Source organism: Antrostomus carolinensis, unplaced genomic scaffold (genome assembly GCF_000700745.2).
Source record: "Antrostomus carolinensis isolate BGI_N321 unplaced genomic scaffold, ASM70074v2 scaffold3546, whole genome shotgun sequence".
NCBI lineage: Eukaryota > Metazoa > Chordata > Aves > Caprimulgiformes > Caprimulgidae > Antrostomus > Antrostomus carolinensis.
Genome location: NW_010319625.1, coordinates 56,540 through 73,567, shown reverse-complemented (window position 1 = coordinate 73,567; position 17,028 = coordinate 56,540). Strand labels below are relative to the sequence as shown.

The window sequence follows — 17,028 nt, the reverse complement described above, 5'->3', positions numbered from 1 at the left end:
GAGGAGAGGAGAGGAGAGGAGAGGAGAGGAGAGGAGAGGAGAGGAGAGTGTTTGCACTTTCTTACCTTTTTCAGTAGTGCTATCATGCCCTTGCACCATGCAGATGAGTAGTGAACTCTTTCTATCTTGAACATGTTGAGTATCTCATCAATGGGGGTAGCAGAATGAATTTCATAGGGCCTCTGGGATAAAGTTAAATTAATATCAAGTCAGCAAGAATGGATAAAAGTGTGTAGACAATTCACGTTTTCCTGAGTTCAGTGTTGTTTATGCTGGAAATAGCAAAAACACTAAAACATTTTACAACAATTTTGAAGCTAATCCTTCTTCGTGTGTATGCTTTTCTTTGGTTATAATGAATGTAATTACTCATAGATGCATTTCCTCTGCAAATTTTTCTGTCATAAAAACAAGTAACAGTTCAAATGAGATGGCTGAATAACTTTGTTCCTGGGGCCTTCTATGCAAGATGTGGATTATTTACTATATTTTACCTGTAGTACTAGAATGTTCTTGTGATATAAACTGACAAAATGGAAAAATGGTCTCTGATGGAGTTTTGTCATCCCGATTTTAATGGAGAGTAGATAAAGAAATTTAAAAATGCTTACAAAAATCTATGTAAGAATCACAGTAAAAATGTAGACTCCGAATACCAATCCTTTTCCTTTGCCCTTTCTGAAATCTAAAATTAACTCATTACATAGACCTATGGATTACATGGATCTGCTATCCTGCATTGCAGTGCCTAAATTCTTCTTATAGGTAAAGAGAAGCCTCAGGATTCACAGTGCTTTGTTCATGAAGATTACTGTGATTTATCTTTTATTAATGTAGCTTTTGGAAGTAAAAGTACTATATATAAATTTATATTCTTAATAAGTATTGTGCACTTATTTTTTAAAGACTTATATTTGTGATGCAAGTTGTTAGAATGACACCCTATGCTGACGTATTTTTTTTAGACAAGGATAGAGTGTGGATTTCTTGTGAATTAAGTTGTACCTAGCAGATGACAAATACATGATACGTGATGTGAGATCTGCAGCCAGATGCTATCATAGCAGCAATGCACACATTGACACATATAATTCATACACAACATAGAGTTACTTTCTAATCCAATATCCTCAACAGCAAAGGGCACGTACACAATCCTTTCATGAAGAACTGCATCATCTCTTGACTTTTGCTGGTGTGTACTGGTACAAGATAGTAATTTGTGAATATTTCTGGGTGTTAGCTATGGAATCTGATAGTGAATTAGAGCCACTTTTCATAAAGCCCCAGAAAATATTCTTATTTTGAGAAGATTCATGTACATGTTTAACTTTGAACGTGTGTATGAAATCAAGTCCATTCCAAGGCACTGAGATGTTCTAAAAATAAATCCAAGGATTGCTTAAATCTTTTTGCTTTGATTCACATTCAGTTAGTCTGTTGTCATTTAGTTATGTCATGTCCATATGAATTCAACAGGACCTAAATACATGCTCTCATTACTAGGTTCAAAACTATCATTTGAAATAGTCTCTCATATCACAGAATGGTAGGGGTTGGAAGGGACCTCAGGAGATCATCTAGTCCAACCCCCCTGCCAAAGCAGGTTCCCCATACCAGGGTGCACAGGAAAGCATCCAGGCAGGTCTTGAACATTTCCGGAGATGGAGACTCCACAACATCTCTGGGCAGCCTGTTCCAGTGCTCCGTCACCCTCACAGTAAAGAAATTTTCCCTTAGGTTTGTATAGAACTTTTGGTGTTCTAGTTTTTGCCCATTGCCCCTTGTCCTGTCACCAGGTACTACTGGAAAAAGCCCAGCTCCATCCATTTGTCGCCCACACTTCAGGTATTTATAGACATTGATAAGATCCCCTCTCAGTTTTCTCTTCTCTTCTCCAGGTTGAAGAGTCCCAGCTCTCCCAGCCTCTCCTTGTAAGGCAGATGTTTCGGGACCCTCATCATCTTTGTGGCCTCCACTGTACTCTTTCTAGAAGATCCCTGTCCCTCTTCAACTGAGGAGCCCAGAAGTGGACACACTATTCCAGATGTGGCCTCACCAGGGCAGAGTAGAGGTGGGGGGAGAATCTCCCTTGACCTGCTGGCCACGCTCTTTTTAATATGCTTTTCATATGCTTTTCCCTAACTGTCGTAAGGCTTCCATAAAACAGCTATTAAAAATGAAAGATTAACATTCTGTCTGTTGTCAAGAAGTAACCTACTGCTGATTTAGATTTGATGTAACAATGTGGCTAATGTGATAACTGAGACAGAATTTACAACAATTGTTGGAAATGCTGATTTAGCGTCTAAAAAAAAAGTAAAAAGTGAGAATAAAAACAAGAAAGTTTTTCTGTTAAAGATGCTTCTGCATATGCTTTTTTCCTCACTGGAAAAATCCTTTAGAAACTTACCTTATTTTAAAGTTTATTAGCATTCTGCAGTCTTATTTGTTTGTTTGTTGGGGTTTTTTTTTAATTTGCAGATATTTTTAATATTGTTCTTAGTTAATTTGAACTATAAATACTTACAGAAGTGGCCATTATAAGCTTAGTCTTCTGAAGTCCTTCACACCTATATCTCCCGTGTTTCTCAGCTATTCAGTCTACTTGAGGGTCAGATCCCTTTTGTTTTATTTTGTGAAAAGAGAAAAAAAATGGGTTTGCTTTTGTTCATGTTGTTTTGCCAAAATTTTTTGTTAACTATTCATAGCACAGTGAAAGTCAAGGTCCAAGAATCTTACCTACAACCTCTTTCTTTCACCTTGTCTCTGTAAAGGGCACGGTATATTAAGTTATTATAAAGTTATAGGACTTGTGTACAGCTTAGGAACAAACTGACATGTGTCATGTTTTGGATCATTCACTTCAATTTCATGGACTCAGGGAAAAGATCAACATTTGATGCAGAGCTTCAGAAATTTACCTTTTTGGTTGTTAGGTCTCTCGTTAGCAACTGGCTAAGGAGACAAACGTGCCTGCCCCATACTGGGAAATGCTAGTGCTGCTGTGGATAACCAAAAAATGGTCCAGACAGCTCTGTACTGGATGCAACCTGCTGCTGTAGCTACAGCCCTGTTTCCAGCAACGCATGGTCTTGGCTGCCTGGCAGTAGACAGCAAGGCATGAGAATGGCTTAAATGCCTTGAGCACCCTGAGCCTTCTCTGGGCACTTCCATCTGATATAAATAGAGGCAAATTAAAAAAAAATAAATCAGTTCAATAAAAAGCAACTCGTTTTTACCTAGCTCCTCTTGAATTCAGGCAGGCAGTGTCATATGCTATGCACAGCGCAGAGGTGGAAAAGGATTGAAATTTTTAATGCTCCTCGTTTCTACCACTATTTTTTTCGTCCTGCCTTCGCCATGCACTAGCATGCACCATACTCCAACTGCATGAAGTCATCTCTCCAGGGGCAACATCCTCCCCATTCCCCTGCACCGAGCACCCATCCCTCTGCTTTGTGACAATGGAGCTCTTTCCTCACCATGAAACAAAGTGCTGTGGGAGCATGGAGGAGCAGAAGGCTGCCTGCCTGCGGGTTTAGCTTGCAGCTTTGTAGGTGCCATCTGCACAGGACTGCTGATGGAGCTTCAAAGCACACGGTTGTTGCAGACAGCAACATGCCTTAGGTTAAGCACATTTCCTCAACCTGCCACTGCTTTTCTTGTCATCACTCCTGTCAGTTTAGGCCTTGTCTAGACTAGAAAAATTTAGGAATACAATTAAGTAAAAATACACCTTTTCCTGGTCCATACAAAGGTGTGGGCTGCCAAGCCACCCTCTGGCTTGCTCAGTGCACAAGAGCTGCTTTTCAGGAGAAAACAAGCAACTGGCTTGGTTGACTGGAGCATGGACAGATGGCAATGTTTTTATTTAAAAAAGAAAAGAAAAGAAAAAATATTTAGGCTCAGCTTTGCTTTGTCTGTAGCCAGATAGACTTATTCAGAAAAGACTGTACAGATCTTGGCAAACAGATACTATTCTATATAATTTTTCATTTATTAAAGTGACTAGGTATCTTTTGTGATTAGTCCTGGGAGTTCAGCTTTCCTTACATGATCATTCATTGTGCTGCTTTCTTGGAGACACTCATTAGTGAAAGGGTTGATATAAAACCAGCAGGATGTTCTTTTAATTTATTATATGTGCATTTAGTACTACTGTCTGTGACTAGGGTTCAAAATGTATTATGCTTATCACTGCCAGACCTTAACTGTTCAGGTTAAAATTTTCCATGCTGGGAAGAACGTCAGCTTGAAAACTCAGTAATTTTTGAGAATGTTGGTAGAGAAAAATTGTGAAGACTCTTTTTTATTTTTTTTAAAGGTTTTTGATACTCTTGTGCTTCGAGAGCAGGGACTCAGATTTGGCATGGGAAGAGATCTTTGCATCAGGAGCATGACTTTTGCCATTTCTATGGAAACACAAAATAGATTGGCCAAGTTTTAGGCTTTTGAAAATGTAGCTTCTGGATTGAAGTAACAACTTGCAGATATTCTGAAATGTAGTTTTCCATCTAAAAATGGGGATAATATTTATTCTTTATGTCTAGTTTCCTTTGTCTGTCATCCTAAATGAAACTGTGAGGTCTTTGTGGGATGGATGGTCTCACACCACAAAGTGCCTAGCAGCATAGCGGTACTATGTTAATGCCATATGATAACAAATACTCCTTCCTTAAAAACACCATACTGCAATGCAATAAAATCCTTTTTCAAAAATAGGAATTAAAAATTTAAAAAAAAACAAACCAACTACTTTATCTACATCATTATCCAGAAAAAGTATCTAAATTACTGTTTTCCTTAGGGAATAGTAAATATTCAAGCAACCAACTTCAATCCTTTGAACTAAAATAGAAAAAAAAATTCCATTGTCTTCTGTGATATTTGATCATGCTCAGAAGATTTTTCACTAAACATTCACATCATTGATTAGATAAATAACAAGTACACTGGCAGATAAGCATTGTCTGTAGTTGGGCCAAGCATCTTAGGATATTATATCAGTTCATAATGTATTAGCCAAGAGAATCAAAGATATAACAAAGGCCGAAGTAACTCAACTTCTATTTGGAAAAAAATACCATCGCTTCCCATTCAGCATTGTGGACAAGCCATTAAAACTTTAGGTGTTTCCTTAGCCAAACTTAGGTAAACTTTCCTAAGGAAACTGAGAGTGAGGTGAAACTTTCCCAAGAATGTTTCCAGCCAGGAAAGACCCAGGAGAGCATTCCTGAGCTGAACCACAGCCTTGTCCACTCAAATTTTATCATGAAGGGTGCACTCTGGGGCACCGCAAACTCTGGGACTTCTGTCAGTCAATACGTTAAATAACAACAAACCCCATCATTCTTACCCAACCCCTCAGTAATTCATATGCTGTAATTCCTAGTGACCACCAGTCTACTGGGTATGAGTATCCTGGACTTCCATCCATAAAGGCCTGGAACACTTCTGGAGCTAAAACAATAAATCAAATCAAACAAAAACCATAATATTAAGGTTAGACTATGGATTATCAATGTTGACATCTGAAAAATAAATAAGGAAAAAATTAAATGGAGTTAAATACATTTATAAGTGCAGCATTTTCAGGATGCAATTTCAGTACCTTGGTTTGCTGGCAACAAGTGACCTCCACTGGTCAGAGTTTTTCAAAAGTCAGTAATTTTATATGTTAATTCTTACCTGGTCCATTTAAGTTTTATGTTATGTGAATAAAAATAAGTAATAGGAAGGGAATTCCAGAACTGATGTGTGACTTGGAATATTCAGGGTAATGTAAACATTTTATGGGACAAATATCTTCCAGCAAGGTGATTTTTTGTGATTGATGGAGGCGCTGAACATAGTAAATCTCATTCTTATTCTACATTTGGATAGAATTAATCAGATGGTTTTTAAAGGTATTCAGCATAGGAAAATGGTAACTAAATACAAATCCTGACACTGATTGTGTGCTGTGAGAAACTCTGTCATGACAGGAAATAAACACACTGTCAATAAAGTAATAAAATCCATAAAAATAACTTTGCTGGGGAAAAAAAAAAAATCTTTTCAAAACAAGGATCCAGTTGACTAATTTCAGCAAGAAAAACATACTAAATACTGCCACTTCAGAAAACCGTCTATAAATAGGAGAGGATATGAAATGAAAATGAAAAGTCAGTCATGCTTTTCTAATTATTTCACAGCAGAATCTCAGTACACTTTGTGAAAACAACACTTTCCCTGAGGATTTTCTAAACAACACTATCACCAACCGGAACATCGTGCTAGATTGTAATTACCATGTGAGCCTCATCTGGCCACGCTACTGAGTCTAATGTACCACATTACGACCTGATTACCATCACATCACTTTCTAATGGGCATACTGCAATGAATAATGTAATCTGGTTACACTTCCTTCTGACTGGCAGTTTGATATTTGATCATGTATGGCATTTGGAGAAGCATCTTTAATTAAAGGCATTCCTTTCGGGGGAGTTTTTGCAGTCTTTGCCCTATGGATGGAAACCTAAAAATTTACAGTTCCAAACTTGACTTCAGAAAGTTTTCAAGAGCTAAACCTAACAAAAGATGTTAGCATCCATTAATTAGATACAATAAAACCCTAATCTGTATAATAAAAAACAAGAAACGAATGAAAGTGGTCTTATACTCTTTGCCAGCAGGACCATCTCTAAATACGTTTGGTAGGAGAACTGCAGGCAAGAGTAGGCAAGATTTTTTCTGTTACTTTATTGGATCAGTGCACCTAAATTGCGCATCAGACACCAAAGTCATATTTTGAATATCACCACAGGCACCTTGTAGGGAAGGTTGCTTTATTTAGCCACATTCATTGTGGTTTTTGACCATTGTGCCTAGATGATGTATAATATCTCATTACAGAAAATAGCCTTTGTGGCCTTTTTACTGAGCTATATAGGTATAATATTGGTTTCACTCTTTCTTTTATAGCTTTAACATAGTAATAATGCAATGCACTACTATCCGATTTCTATGAGGTAGAGATGAAAGTATTTTAATGATGGAACCTACAACATTGCCAGAATGTTTTGCTGTTTTGCTATTTCAGTGACTTGAGTTATCCACTCTTATTTTATTTGCTTGTTCTAAAAGCTTGAAGGTCAACTCATCTCACACTAAGCAGATCAGCAGAAAACGCTTTCTTTCATCCACTGGCCCTGGTGTTTTGAAGCTCTGTTTTCTTACCTTAAGCTGATGGCACCCTTAGATCAGAAAATGGGCAGTTAGGCTCCTGTTTTTTAAAGCAGATAGTCCCTTTTCCCTTGCTTTAGCAGTATTATTTGCAGTCCAGCTGGACTGCCTCTCTGCACTCAGCTCCAGTGAAGACGTTGCAAGCATCCACTTTGCAAGAGGAGGAGGACTGACAGAAGGTGAGATATGATTTACAGTATCCTACATATAGGTTTGTTTCTCCGGGCAAAATCTCAACCCTACGAAGGTCAAAACAGACCATTCTTCAGTTTGGCAAGGCTGTTAAACACCAATCTCACACTAAACTTGTGCTTAATGTGTCTAAAAGCCTTTTTGAACTGAGACATTTGTTGCAAACAAAGGCCTTCAGCCTGTACAGCAGACTTTGGAGTTTGCCTGATCATTCAGAAGTGGCATGATTTTGCAGAAAGATAGTAGATCCTCCAAGTGATGGGGTTAGCCAAGGTCTGAAGAACTACAGCTGTGAAATACAGAACATAACATTAGGATATGCTGCAAGAAATAACTATGTCAGGAGAACCAATTCTAAGTGCAAACTGGCTAGGATAAAAGCAAATAAAAAGTCTGGAAGGAAAGTTAAAATTATACATTGATTTTCTTTAGTGTTGTTATTGAAATAGACTATCTGTAATCTTTTTATATTTTAAGTTGATCTCAGGCTCAGCTTGGATAGCCATCCTGCAGCCTGCTGTGGGTAGGTTCTTCCAAAGGATAAGATTTGAGCTTACCAGCTCGAAGCAAGTGCAACAGCTCTGCTGTGTTCATTTTTCTGTACACATCCTCTCTTATCATGAGAGATTTAGGTTGAGAATACTACTTATCTCTTTTAACTCCATACATACACCTAAATGCAAACATTCTTTCTGGAAAATTTCATTCACATGAACAAAAGTGAGAAAGTGCATGTAAGAATGGGAGTTTCAGATATATTTCCTCAGGCAAGTTTTACTGAACAGAGGATTTTCAGCAAAATATGTGGTTTTAATACTGGGTTTGATCCTGCAGATTCTTTTGGCTGAAGGCTGAAGTTACTATCATATACAGTTAGAGTAAAGGCAGTGAAAGTTTGTATGGTAGAAGCATAGCTTTTAAACAGTGAAGCTAAATCAAGTGATAGTAAGTCTAGCAGCAAGAGTGAATTCAAAGACAAATGAAGTGATGCAATCAGTAGGTCTTAGAGGTCTTCAAAACTCTCTGTGAGCAAATATCTTTGACACAATGAAGAACTGCTTTACCTGAGCTGCCCAGAATGACTTCAACAGCAGTAACCTGCTCCAGCCTCACTGCTCACCCTACTTTGAGCAGGAGGTTGTACTAGAGAGTCCTGAGGCCCCTGCTAACATGAATCACCCTACAATCCTGTGATGCTAATGAAGCTCAAGCAACCACCTTCTCACAGCCCTTCTGAGTGGGGTAATGAAGGGGTCTAAGGCCAGAAGTCTCAATGGGATTGTTCTGATTTTCAGCTGAGAGAGAACTAGGTTTCTTTTTAGTAGCTGGAACAGCACTGTGTTTTGGTTTCAGCATGGGATTTGTTATGAGAAAAACATTGATAACACACCAATGTTTTAATTTGTCACTGGAAGTTGAAAGAATTCATGTTTTGCTAGTCTACATGTGCAAGATCTAGGAGGGATAACGAATATTGAAATTAATAAGCTAAATTGCTATTTGGATATGCAAATAGGATATTCCATATCATATAACATCACGTTCAGTATCTTAATGAGGGGGTCTCTCTTTCTTGCTCTCTCCGATTTTCACTCATGCTCTTGCTCTGCTGGGATTGAAGTTTTGGGATCGTCTCTCCTCCAGGTTAGTTAACACTGAGCTAATAGCTGTATTCGGCTGCTAGCCAAGTGCTAGCCAAATGAAACCACTTTTACAGTCTCTTCCTCTTGGCAATCATCATGAACTGTGTGGGCTCTTAATCTTCACTGACACAGCTGGAAAACCTATCACGCAAAGTACCAGGGAGGTTTGAAAGTCTGGATCTCAGAAGCAGTGCAGTATTTCAGCCTGGGTAATTACTCTTCATGTGATCCACCACCTTTCATGGAATCCTTTGGTAACTAAAAAGACAGAGCATTTCAAAATGAATGCCATTTCGAGCTGGGACATCTGTGGTAATTTTAACAGGACAAGCAATAAAATCAGAAGTGTTTCTGTGGCCTGTATGATAATGACTAAGTGGACACATTTAACTTTAGCAGCTCTCCAATCTAAAAATCCTCCAATTCTCTTTTCCTTTTCTATACCTATATTTTTCTCTTAATAATATAATTTCATGCTTTCACTGTTTATCTGCTTTGCTTTCTTGAAAAATGACATAAAATGAGCCCACCTCTGCACTGTATTAAGTGTGCTTCAGTGAATTCCTTGGTTGTTCCTAATATGTATTTCTGGTTAATGCCTTTTTTCCAACTAATAAATGAAAATAAAACCTCTTCAGATTTCTGTCTTTTGATGCTTTTGCACTCTATCTTTCTAGTAATACCATATCATTGCAGACTGTCTCTGTACCAAAAGGAAGATTCCAATGAAGTAAATAAATGGTTATTTTGCTTTAAGGTAAAATCATACTGGATAACAGCTAAGAAAAATTGAACATGAAAACAAATCTAGGGGATTTACATCCATCTCAGAAGCAGTGGCTTCCTGGGATATCTATACTCTTGTTCTGTGGGTTTGGCCACACTCAGAGCTACAAATAATTTTGTGAAATAGAGAGTAATTTCTGACAAATCAATTCATATATATAACTATCCACTGCAATTGTTGCAGCAGTCAGATGATTTATGTTGTAAATCAGGTAGAGGATGCACCTCATATTGTATGCATATTCCCCTAAAGATCTGTAAAATAAATGAATTACAAAACTGAAATTTTACTTAACTGGTGGTACTTAAGGTACTTAATTCTGTACCTTATTTGTGGAGAATTATCAGTATCTATCAGTATGATTCATGAGCTTGAAATAAAAGAGAATAGCAGTGTAAGTTCAAACGACACAACCAAATTTTCACTATTTTTTCCTACTGTAAAAAAGCTTTTTTTTACATATGATAAAATGATTCTAAGTAGGGTTTCTAAAAAATCTGCTGAGTATTCATAAGTATCACTTAACTCCATAGTTAAACTATAAGTGCTCCAGCTCTCTGAAATTCAGGCCATTTTAATTTGCTGCCCAATGGCAGTTTGAAAAGGATGTCCACGATAAAATAGTCAATTTGAGGTCTATCACTTGGAGTGGTTGGCACAAAGAATAACTGTTATCATTTTTGATGGAGCACACTGGTTTAATCATAAAGATAATTCATCAGACTAAATCAAAAAATGAAGAGCTTGGAGTGGCTCTGATGTGAACCCTAAATAACACAATGTGGCATTTCTTTTCTGATGAACTGATTTAAGTTTCACTTCCTTAGCAAGCAGCTAATCAAAGAGTGCCTGGTGTACTTGCCTACTGCTACCCTGGAGACTGCAGAGTGCTGATTAAGAAGCTTACAGATCTATTACTTACTTTGAAGCGTTGCTGACTTCCATTGGCTGCTTTGAAACTTTGCAAAATTGGTGAGAGGGAAAGTGCAATGAGATGAATGCGTAAGACCCTTCTTCAAGTGGTCTTTACTATATACTAACAAATCAGTACATTTAAGCAGTAACTTGCAAGTGAGTCTTGTGAGATTGATAGCTTTAAGGAGCTTATTGTCCATTGTGGTTTTTCACTTAGCTAGCAGCCAAGCACAGCTGTTCACTCACTGCCCCCTCCCCTCACCACGGGATGGGGAGAGAATTGGGGGGGTAAAGGTAAGGAGACTCGTAGGTTGAGATAAGAACAATTTAATAATTGAAATAAAATAAAACAAAAATTAAAATAATACTTATATTAAAATGATAATGACAATAATAATAGTAATAAAACATGCAGATGAGTGATACATAGTGCAACTGCTCACGACCCACCAACCAAGCCCAGCCTGTTCCCGGATAATGATCCCAGAGGAGCAACAATCCTGAACCAAAAGCTCAATCCTGGAAGAGTGACAGCCCAAGCAAAAGTCAGAGAGAGCAAGAGAGGAAGAGCCCCTCATTAATATACTGAACATGACATTATATGAGATAGAATAGCCTATTGGCATATCTAAATGCCAATTTAGCTTATTGGTTAAATATTCCTTGCCCTCCTTAGATCTTGCATGTGTAGACTAACAAAACACGAAGTCCTTCAACTTCCAGTGACAAAAATGAAAACGTTGGTACGTTATCAATGTTGTTCTCATAACAAATCCCATGTTGAAATCAAAACACAGAGCTATTCTAGCTACTAAAAAGAAACCTAGCTGTGTCTCAGCTAAAAACCAGGACATCCATACATAGCTAAATGTCGCCAATGAGAGGTGGTTATTAATTCCTACAAAATCCTCTGAGCCAATGTTATTAATATGATAAACTGAAAATAAATTTAAAAAAAAAAAAAAAAGAGCCATAGTGGTTTGCCCTCAATTTCTTTGGATTATCAGGTTCAGATGAGCATGTCCAAAATGTTTCTCAAGAATGAAAACCCTGACATTAATTATGCAGTTGGCTAGCTAGAGCTCTCTGTAGCCTATTTGGATCTCAGCAGAGACCCTGCATATCAGAAAGAGAATGAGAGGTTTGTGGTGTACAGCAGGGGTTGCAAAGCAATACACTCTGCCAGTCATGTAGCACACCACACTTCAGTGGCACGGGTTTTATTGTAATGCCTGAGATTTCACAGATAGGAAAATAGATTTCAGTGTCATTAACTGAGGTTCAGCATGATACCAGCCTGCCAGGTATCATTCTCCTTCCTCATATTAGTTCCTGATCTTGCAAAAAATATACACATACATACAATGCACATAGTGGAAACAATATTTTGATTGACTAGCACAGGAAACGCTGTTATAAAGCTTAGACCTTTCCAAATTTTGAATATCTCAATGACTTGAAGTATATAACACATTCATAGTTTCACCTTGCTGGATCAGGCTTAATGGATGACAGATTGGGCTGAATAAAAAGTGAACTTGATTTTTGAAATAATATTCCAAGAACCTTGGACTGAGATGGTTCAGTGAAATATTAACTGCTTTCACAGCTTTGCAATAACAAAATATTAATTTCACTTTTCTCTGAAAAAGAAATTTAGAGGTCAGTAATTTTTCTAGGTCATGGTTTAAACAGAAAACAGAAGTCAAGCTCCAGTGATAACAACTGATCATCTATTTAGAGAAGTTGTTTAAAGAGTAAAATGAAAGAAAACAACTTCCCTCTCCCTGAATATAAACGTGAATTTGGTAAACTATCAATTTACCTCCTAGTGTTTACACTCTCATGTGCTAAAAGAGTCTGAATTACAATGAGCAGCTTTCTGACTCAGAGCTTTCAACTAGCCAACTGCTAACTTCTATTGTATAAGGCAAAGTGCTGCTTAAAGCCTGACCATGCTGGGCTGACAATTTTCTAGCATGAGGTCTAGACTTGTTACAGCAGTGTAAATGATTTTGTACCATTATTCACATAATACACCTCAATCGTTTTAATACTTATACTTAATGTAATTATTCAATCAAAGTAAATATTTTAGATACCATTACCTGAATACAGACACCACATTTAGAATGCCTTATTAGTTTACTGTATGGCTATACAACCTCTCCTGCCCTTACTCAGAGTGCTGTCCTCATAAAACCCTCTGCATTACCCAACCACTGAACAGAAACCAGTTTTTGCCCTTGCATTTGCACAGAGAAGTTTTTAGTGGTTGAACGTCTGGATCAATCTCAGAGAAACAACTTCAAGTTGCCAGCCCTACTGAAAGAAAGCCCTGCTGCAATGAACATGTCATCTTCTCCTACTGCTGAATATGAAATTATACAGAAATATCTTCCTTACTCCATCCAAAAGCCCACAGTGGCTGCAGTGCCATTTTTTCTAGCAACTTGCTGAAGGGATTTTGTCCAAAAATAAACATTTGCTGTTGGACAATCAGCCCAGTGCATGGACAGCAGCCATTCTGCCCCAGTGCTGAAATGAACTGGTCTGGATAACTGGGTATTCGCAGGACAGACTGTGCACCTTATACATCAGAAGGACTGTAAAGTACACCTGCCTGACGTACTCCTAACTGAATTAGCAAATGTCTTTGCATTATTTTATGCATGTAAAAACCTTAGGGAATTGTGTGTCTTGACCAAAGAATGGGAGTTATTCAGGGGGCAGAAATGCCCCACTGGGCTACTGGAAGGCCCTGCTTGTTGCCCTATCTGCCACCTCTGCTGGACACCTCTTCCCTCTCAGATCTGCCTGCAGAGCTCCATGTGGGACCAGGGCTTTAAGGCAGGTTTAAAAAAAAAAAAAAAGTCCAAACCAAAACTACCACTTGAACTCAGTGTGGGGTTTTTTTGACTGAAACATTAAAGAAATTATTATATTAGCAGTTTTTCTGGAAGATCTCAAAGAGTGGTAGGAGGTCAGAGAGCACAGAGAGGTGAAAAGCAGCTGGAGACAGTAACTTCTTTCCTGATCTCCCTAGGTCTTTCAGCTGCTTGTGCAGCTCATGCACAAGCAACTCATGTTCCTACTCATTAAGTCAGAGTTGATCCAAAACCTGAATACCCACTCGCAGCTCAGTGCTTAATCTCCTCAGCCATGGTGCTCCTAACGTAAGCTGAAAACCCCATCAGTATGGTGAGAATTTATTTCAGCACCTCAAAGCCTCACATGTCCACTCTCAGTGCTTGTTATCAGAACAAACAGAAGCCTCCCAGCTTATGTTGGCATTGTGACATTTCACCTGGGATCAGAAGGGCAGGTAGCAGCGTTGCCAGTGAAACACTCTAGATAGACAGTCAAACCCTCAGTAGGAAAAGGGTGGGATTTTTTAAAAACCTAAATCCTGCCTTAACTATACTAAAAAAGCAATGAACTGCAGAACATTATTTCATTTCAGAGCACTGTTTAGTATGAGTGCAAGGAAGACCAAGGCTGAACACCTTTGAAAACCCAACTCCAAATTTGTCCCTGCTATATTGTAACTATATTGGGGACAAATTTAGCCTTATAGAATATTTTTACTTTACCTGTAAGGCTGATATCAGGACATTGACTAGCTTTCCTCTGACTCCAATAACACTCCTGCACAATATTAATTAATAAATTTGGATGACTCATACATTTTACAAGTTCAGTGGCCCTCTGTAAATCCACACTCCTCTGGTAATCTCAGGCACACAGCCATTCTTCACTGTGACAGCAACCTATGAAAGCAGCTGTGAAAATCTGAGATAACAAGCCTGTAGGATAGGATGAGGGTAGCTGAAACTTTTCACACAATTTATGGCCGATTTTATTTGCTTTGGATTTTTGTCAGGTGTATTTATATCATAAAATGCATTTTATTGGTTTGATTTGAAGGCAAGTCATGGTGCATTATTCAGATAACTTCAACTTCTGGTGAAGAAAGCCATGAAGCCTCTAGCTAACCCCCCTAATCCTCCTACCTCCAGAAACAGAAAAAAAAACCCCAAACAAACCCTAAAGCCCTAAAATTTATAACCTGTGAATGGAAAGTTTTTACAACACTCACAAATAACATTTAGATGTATGGAAATTGATAATTCAAAAAGGAAACACTTCAGTGAGTAAAAACGTGTGCAATAGGACTCAAGTGCACCTAGATTATGCCAGAGTGAGGAATAAACAAAAGGCAGCATTGTAACGTTTTCTAGATACGTTTTAGTATTTAACATTTTGTAGCTTTTCACCTCATAAAGATAGAACAGTGTTGAAAATGAATGAAAATTCTATGAAAATGGCCAACACTTACACATGTGCTTCCAGCCAGGCAAATACACACTTTATTTAAACATGAGGCTTAACGAATAGCCTTCTGCAGGAAGAAAGAGCCACAGCTGAATATCCCAGAAACAGGCTGCGGCCAAGAACTGTGTCTTGTCCTGCACTGGTTGTCCTGGTCTACATCCCTCTGCAGAGTGGAGAGGGGTACCCCCACAAGTGCTTGTGTTCCTTCTTTTGTTGGCAGCAGGTGTACCTGCCCAAAGTCAGGTAGGCCTCAAAGGATGTTTTGCATTGCTTGCCAGAGTAGGATGACAACCTGAGAACTTATGAGTTTTCCAAGGGTTATTCCTACAATAAAACCTTTGACAACACCCTCAATCACAGGTGTTGCAGAAGGTTTGAGCAGTGAATTTGTAATGATAAAGTCAGGCATGGATGACACACAAGTTTTCTAATCCAGCTTCAGGCACGCATTGTATTTCACAGCTGCAGCCACCCAAATGGTACAAAACAAACTCTGAAGACCCCCAAACACAAAAAACTGATTTCACTTCAGCATATCAGGTCAATGGCTTTGAGAAGTGAAACTGCAGAAGCATCTGGAAGTAGCTTGTCTCGCCAGGCTGTTGGTCTCATTCCTTTCAGATCCACCGTTGTCCATGTTTTTGTTGCCTATGTCTGACACGTATTTCACTTGTTTGAATTAATCAGCTGGAAAGAAAAATTACTAGGGCTTCTGGAGAAATATTCATGTTCAGACACATTGCATTCTGCATGACCATTTAATAAGTAGGGAGACAGGGAAAACTTCAGGCTGAAAAAAACTTAGGGGCAAAAAGGCTAATGTGAAGTGGGATTAAGCAAAGGCTGCAGGAGCTGACTCGCACCATGCTTAGCATTACGAGATAAGTATCTTAATCAGAACAGCTAGTCATTTTTACAACAAAATATCAATTCACTGTTTTTTTTCCTACATACCAGTTTTATGCAGTCATGCTGCACATGAGCAAATCTCTAGTAATTTCTCAGCCTCTTTCAATCAAATTTGAAATAGAAATGGGGACTTTAGGGATAACATTTTTCTGTTTATTTCCTTAAATTGGCCATAGGAAGAAGTGAGAAATCCTATAAGTATCGCTACTAAGGGAAGGGCTGGAGAGTGTTCTCATATCTAATTAAACATAACAGGATCCAAATGGGAATAAGCCTTTATAAACCTCCAAGTAAAAACTTTTCATCACATCTCATACCTTGATCAACATGAAAACCAGCATAGCATAAGGCACGTCTTCCAGGAACCAAGTTTGCCTGGTTCTAGTGCTCATCAAGTACCTCTCTTGAAGGTGATTTTGCCTTGCTACACCAAGTGTTGTTTAAAATCCTGGTAAATGAAAGCTTACTACCAACCATCAAGCCAACCTCCCCAATTCTTTTTTCTATTTCTCTCGTTGTCTAAATGGCTTAGGCAAAGCCACATGGAAAGTCTTTGATACAGCCTTAAAGCCAGAAATCATATGGACTTAAATAGCTACCCGGAGGGAACCCAAAACTTTCTTAATTTGAGCACTACAACTGAGAAGTCTTTGTAACATTTCAGTAAAGGTACGATTCTTCAAAAAATTAAAGGTGTAAACTACAAGAAGAAAGGAAGTTGAATCAATGGACTTAGAGGAAAAAGTAGCACCAATGAGTGTCTGGCCGTATCTGTCAAACACTTAGGATTTGAGGTTTGCTGAAGCTTTGGTACCCAAGGAGTGCCACATAGAATCTTCACCCATTGCTTTTCATCTGAAGCAGAGGATTTTTACAGCTCAAACGTTTTCTGCCTTCTCACAGCTCCAAATAAATGCAAGGATGACTCTTCTGACTCTTTCTGAGCAGCAAAGACCGCAGTGTTTTTTGCATTCCCAGGAGGTGAGGAAGGCACACTGGAGAGAAAGTAAGCTGGTG

General features: G+C 38.4%; 1 protein-coding gene across 1 annotated transcript in view; it reads right to left on the bottom strand.

The window, feature by feature from the left end:
• Positions 1-17,028, bottom strand: part of LOC104525987 (serine/threonine-protein kinase 32B) — a gene marked incomplete at both ends in the record, with an annotated part of 61,089 nt that overhangs the window by 1,754 nt on the left and 42,307 nt on the right. The window contains 2 exons of the mRNA XM_010169296.2: positions 66-182; positions 5,360-5,463. Coding sequence (XP_010167598.2) covers positions 66-182; positions 5,360-5,463 — 221 coding nt within the window. The remainder of the gene's footprint in view (positions 1-65; positions 183-5,359; positions 5,464-17,028) is intronic.